Raw genomic sequence first — 4,343 nt, forward strand, 5'->3', positions numbered from 1 at the left:
CACCTGTGTTGTCGGCACCATGTGCTAAAGGGAAGCAGTCTCTTCTCTGTACTTAGTGGATTTCACACCACTGTTGAAGATCGGCTCTCCGTGGGTGGATGGATTGACTTCTGGATTCTCAATTCTGCCCCGCTGCCTTGATAGCTGTTGGGGTCCCAACAGCAGCTATGCTGACCATGGTTGCAGTACAGGTTTTGGAACAGGGACTTGTGAGACATCCATCCTACTCTGTTCTCTGTTCAGCCGAAGTCTCTTTTTTCCACCTCCTTAAAGACGGAATGCCATGCTATATGGGTCAAGATGGCATTCTATTTGTCGATTTATTTTGGGTAGGCTTCACATGTTCACAGCATTACATCCTCCGCACCATGTCCTCCCATGTCTGTAGATGTCTCTTAACTCCTAGTAGCAGGTTTAGTAGTTTGCTCTGTATCCCTGGTTAGGTACCCACCCACCCGAAAGGGTTTTATTTTTTGATGGCTATTTAAATGGTCTTGTTTTTCCCAGTTTCCGGCTCGGGGTTCTCTGTGTCAGTGGCGTAAAGGAGTCTGGGTCTGGAAGGTGGGTTCCGCACCCTGCCACTTTGCCGAATCTTGCATTCCATTCTAGTCATGCTCTTGCCGAGTCTGAGGTTTTCCACCTTTATAACTGCGTCATCTGTAGGTGAGGGAGAGTTATGACCTCTTCCTTACCAACTCGACGCCTCGTATTTGCCCTTCTGGTCTTGGTTGCCTGCTGAATCAGCTGTTCTGAAGCTTCTAACGACTGAACAAAACAGATTCTTTTCAGACTTGGAATTCTGAGCACAGCCCAGAGTCTCTGGATGTCCTGAGGGCTCAGAGAGCTAGTGGCCTGGCCTGAGGCGACAGAGGAAGCCCCTGGCAGAACAGGGATGGTGTTGGAGACCAGGAGGATCGTCAGGAAGGCCCAGGAGGATGCGAGAAGCTGCTGACTCACTTTCAGCCAGGCCCGGAGCTGAAGATTAGGACAAGGCAGGCCCTTCCGGCAGGGCTATTTGCACAAGAGGCTGTGGGCAGTCACCTCCTTCCTGCAGGTCTGGCAAGCTGTCACTGCTGGCAGCTGATGCCAACCTAACCCGGCGACTTTGAGGCAGTGCTGGGAGCTGGGGGTACAGTGGTGGCAATTACACTGCCCCCACACCTGTCCCTGTTGGACATTTAGGGTAGAGGGTCTTCAGACTGCAGAGGGGGGATCCTGAGGTCCTATAAGGCCATGACCACCACGGCTTCTGGGCATCAGGATCATGGCAACGCAGAACAAGACGCTGGAGTCACAGCACCGAGTTCAAATCCAGGCGTGAGGGCAAATTTCCCTGACCTGGAAGGCAAGAGCCTTTGCAGGGAAGAGCTGGAAGGCATGTGTGCCCTCTTTGACAGAGCACTGCACTGGCCATGATGGCCACACCAACCACCCTCGCTCACACAATTCACTGTTTATTAGAAATCTGAGGCACCTACAGTGGTTCACAGGACACTGCGTGATGCGGGGGAGGGGGGCACTGGGCGGCTAACTGAAAGGTCAGTGGTTCGAACCCACCAGCCACTCTTTGGGAGAAAGATGAGGCTGTCTGCTTCTGTAGAGAGATCGACAGCCCCAGAGACTCTCAGGAGCACTTGTACTCTGCCCTGCAGGATGCTGGGTGGGAAACCACTGGACATCAGAGGGCGTGGTTGGAACGGAAGCCACAATGTCTCCCTGGTCTGCTGGTGCGTGGCTTCTGACCTGAGACTTCTCCTCCCACGGTTGGACGAGGGTCCACACAAATTCCACAGCAGTTTGTACAGAGCCGGGGCTGCGTGCGGAAAGCTCAAAACCTATCTTGGGGACAACCGGGGACTCCCACCCTCACCCCACTGAAGGTGAGCTCCACACAAAGGTGTACACTAGCATTGGCTACTTAGCATCCGCTGCACAGTCCTCGCGCTTGGGAGCGAGGCTCCACCCCCTCTCGCTCAGGGGACACAAATTTGCAGTTCCAGCCTGTAGGCAGTGTGATTGGGTCATACTGAGGCATGTGACCCCATCAGAGCCAATGAGAAGTCAGACTGCTTTGCTGACTGCACTCACACCGCAGGGGGATGAGCTGGGTGGGCTTAAAGCCCGTAGGCTCTTTCGGATCATCTGCTAGACTCTTAACACCACTGTCGATAAAATGTATCTGAAGCCAGCAGCACCGAGAACCATCAGAATCGGAACTCTCCACATAACTTCGCCAATGCCACTCTAGGGTAACAAGATACTTTTATGGATTTTTACATGCTAGTTCCTCTAAGACTTAGGTGAAACCTTACTCTGCTTAGGAAGAAAGCTTTCCTGTGCTCTGCAAAAGGTTGTTTGCAAGGACCACCCACCTCAAGGCCTTTACACTTTGAGCAGCAAGCACGGGTGTTCAGATGTTCGAATTGGGCGCCCTGCCAGCCACAGTGCCTTTGGAAGCTTCCTTCCCACACCTGGATGATCGCGGGCTGATCCGGGCTTCCAGCTCATGCAGTTCTAAATGAGCCAGCAGCATCCCCGTCTGCACATGTGCTACTCGCGAAGGTGCTGTTTCAAGGAATTTCCTGGCCCAGAAAATGATGGATGTAGCTCTTTTCCTCCTCCTTGAGAAACTCTTGTTCAGAAGGGGCCAGGCCGATGAAAACCACAACCGGGTCGATGCAAGGTTCCTGGGTGGTCCAAGTGGTTTGTGCTCATCCACTACTAATCTACACAGGTCAGTGGTTCAAATCCACCTAGCAGCACCCTTCATATCGAGGGTCCCGGAAGGCTCTCATCAAGATGACGGTAGCCGAGAAAACCCACAGAGCCCCATTCTTCTGGGGCTGGAAACGACTGAGTGGCCACTGCTTGCATTTTTCTACAGGATAGGAAGCCAGCGACTGGTCTGGTGGCTCTGTGGTTTCATCATGTGGCTACGTCCACGCAGAAACCCACACGGGACAAGGCAGGGCAGCTCTGCCTTAGCACCGCCCCAATCGGGAAGTGGTTAGCAAACAGATACATAAATGGTGCAGCCACTGGAGAGTCGGTGGTTAAAGTCAATGAGCCATCAGGCAAGAAGAGACTTCAGTGTCCAGCGCTGAGAAAAGCCCGTCTGAAAAGGCTACGTGCCGTGTGACCCCAACTCTCCACCATTCTGGGAGAGGCAAAACTCTGGAGACATGAACCAGAGACCAGCGGTTGCCAGGGACCGAGGGTGGCAGAGGGAGCATCACAAGAGGCAGACTACAGGGCATTTTCCAGGCAGTGAAACTATTCTGCATGACGCTGTCATGGTGGACACCTGGCCTTATGTGGTCATTACATAATTTCATGTCCACTTGATAAATAGAATGCAGGGGTGGAGTCCAGTCTGTCAATCAGGTCACAGCCTCTCTTCCTCCCTGGAGGCAGGACACACTCTCTCTCTGCTTCACCTATCTGTTGACAAGTCGGATGGAGCCACGCTGATGGCAGCCGGAGCCCTGGAGATGCTTCCACTGCCACTGGACCCACAGGACTTTCCACCCACCAGCCTGTGATCTTCCTGCATTGGGCATCATTGCATGTGCTGCGGGAGTCTGAAGAGGAATTCATGGACGAATATCGGACTGATGGACGTGATCTGGGCTGGGATGTTTTAGTGATGTATAATTACTTCTTAATTAGACATATATGAGTGTCAACGGGTTTGTTTCTCTAGTCTACCGGTGAAACACACCTTATGAAGCATCAAAACCCATGGAATTACAAGCGAGCATTGTCTAATTGTCAACTCCCATCGATCTAGTCAGCACAAAACAGCTCTCGTGTGACCTGAACTTGAGTTGGTATTAACATAGCAATATTGGCTTTTCCATGATACATAGGGAAAACTACAAAGGTCTGTTCAAAAAAGCCAAAATTACCACCCAGAATTAAAAGTTTGCTTCAGGAAAGGTGGTGGTGGGGGGGGGGGGGCATGAGTCCTTTCAGAGACCCCCACACTCCCAAAGTCCAAACTGCCATCAAGTGGATTGAGACTACAGGTCAGAATAGAAGTTCCCCCTAGGGGTTCCACTAGGAGTTAGAACCGACTCAGTGACCTGTGAGGGTTTGATGTCTGAATCTACAAAGGAGACAAGGTTCCCCGTCTTCCCTGCCCCTCCCCGCACAGATCAGCTGATGGGTTTAAACCTCGGAACCTGTGGGTTGAGATCTTACCGGATGGTGGGCTGGTCTCCACTCAGCTGCTTAAACCTCCGATGGAGCTGCTCAATCTGGTCAGAGGAGACTGGGGAGGAGGACAAACACTGGTGAGCGTCACCTGGGAGCTCCCAGGGAGACTTACCTCTCCCCTCTCC

The 4,343-nt window shown here is 52.4% G+C and overlaps 1 protein-coding gene across 2 annotated transcripts in view; it reads right to left on the minus strand.

Annotated features, from left to right (window-relative positions):
• The window catches only part of TESC (tescalcin), a 70,318-nt gene that overhangs the window by 16,690 nt on the left and 49,285 nt on the right, over positions 1-4,343 (minus strand). For both annotated transcript variants that reach the window (XM_045296764.1, XM_045296763.1), the window contains exon 2: positions 4,204-4,273. In XM_045296764.1, the coding sequence (XP_045152699.1) occupies positions 4,204-4,273 (70 nt within the window). The remainder of the gene's footprint in view (positions 1-4,203; positions 4,274-4,343) is intronic.

The sequence above is a fragment of the Echinops telfairi genome, unplaced genomic scaffold (genome assembly GCF_000313985.2).
Source record: "Echinops telfairi isolate 266 unplaced genomic scaffold, ASM31398v2 ScPeMD7_7412;HRSCAF=8450, whole genome shotgun sequence".
Lineage (NCBI taxonomy): Eukaryota > Metazoa > Chordata > Mammalia > Afrosoricida > Tenrecidae > Echinops > Echinops telfairi.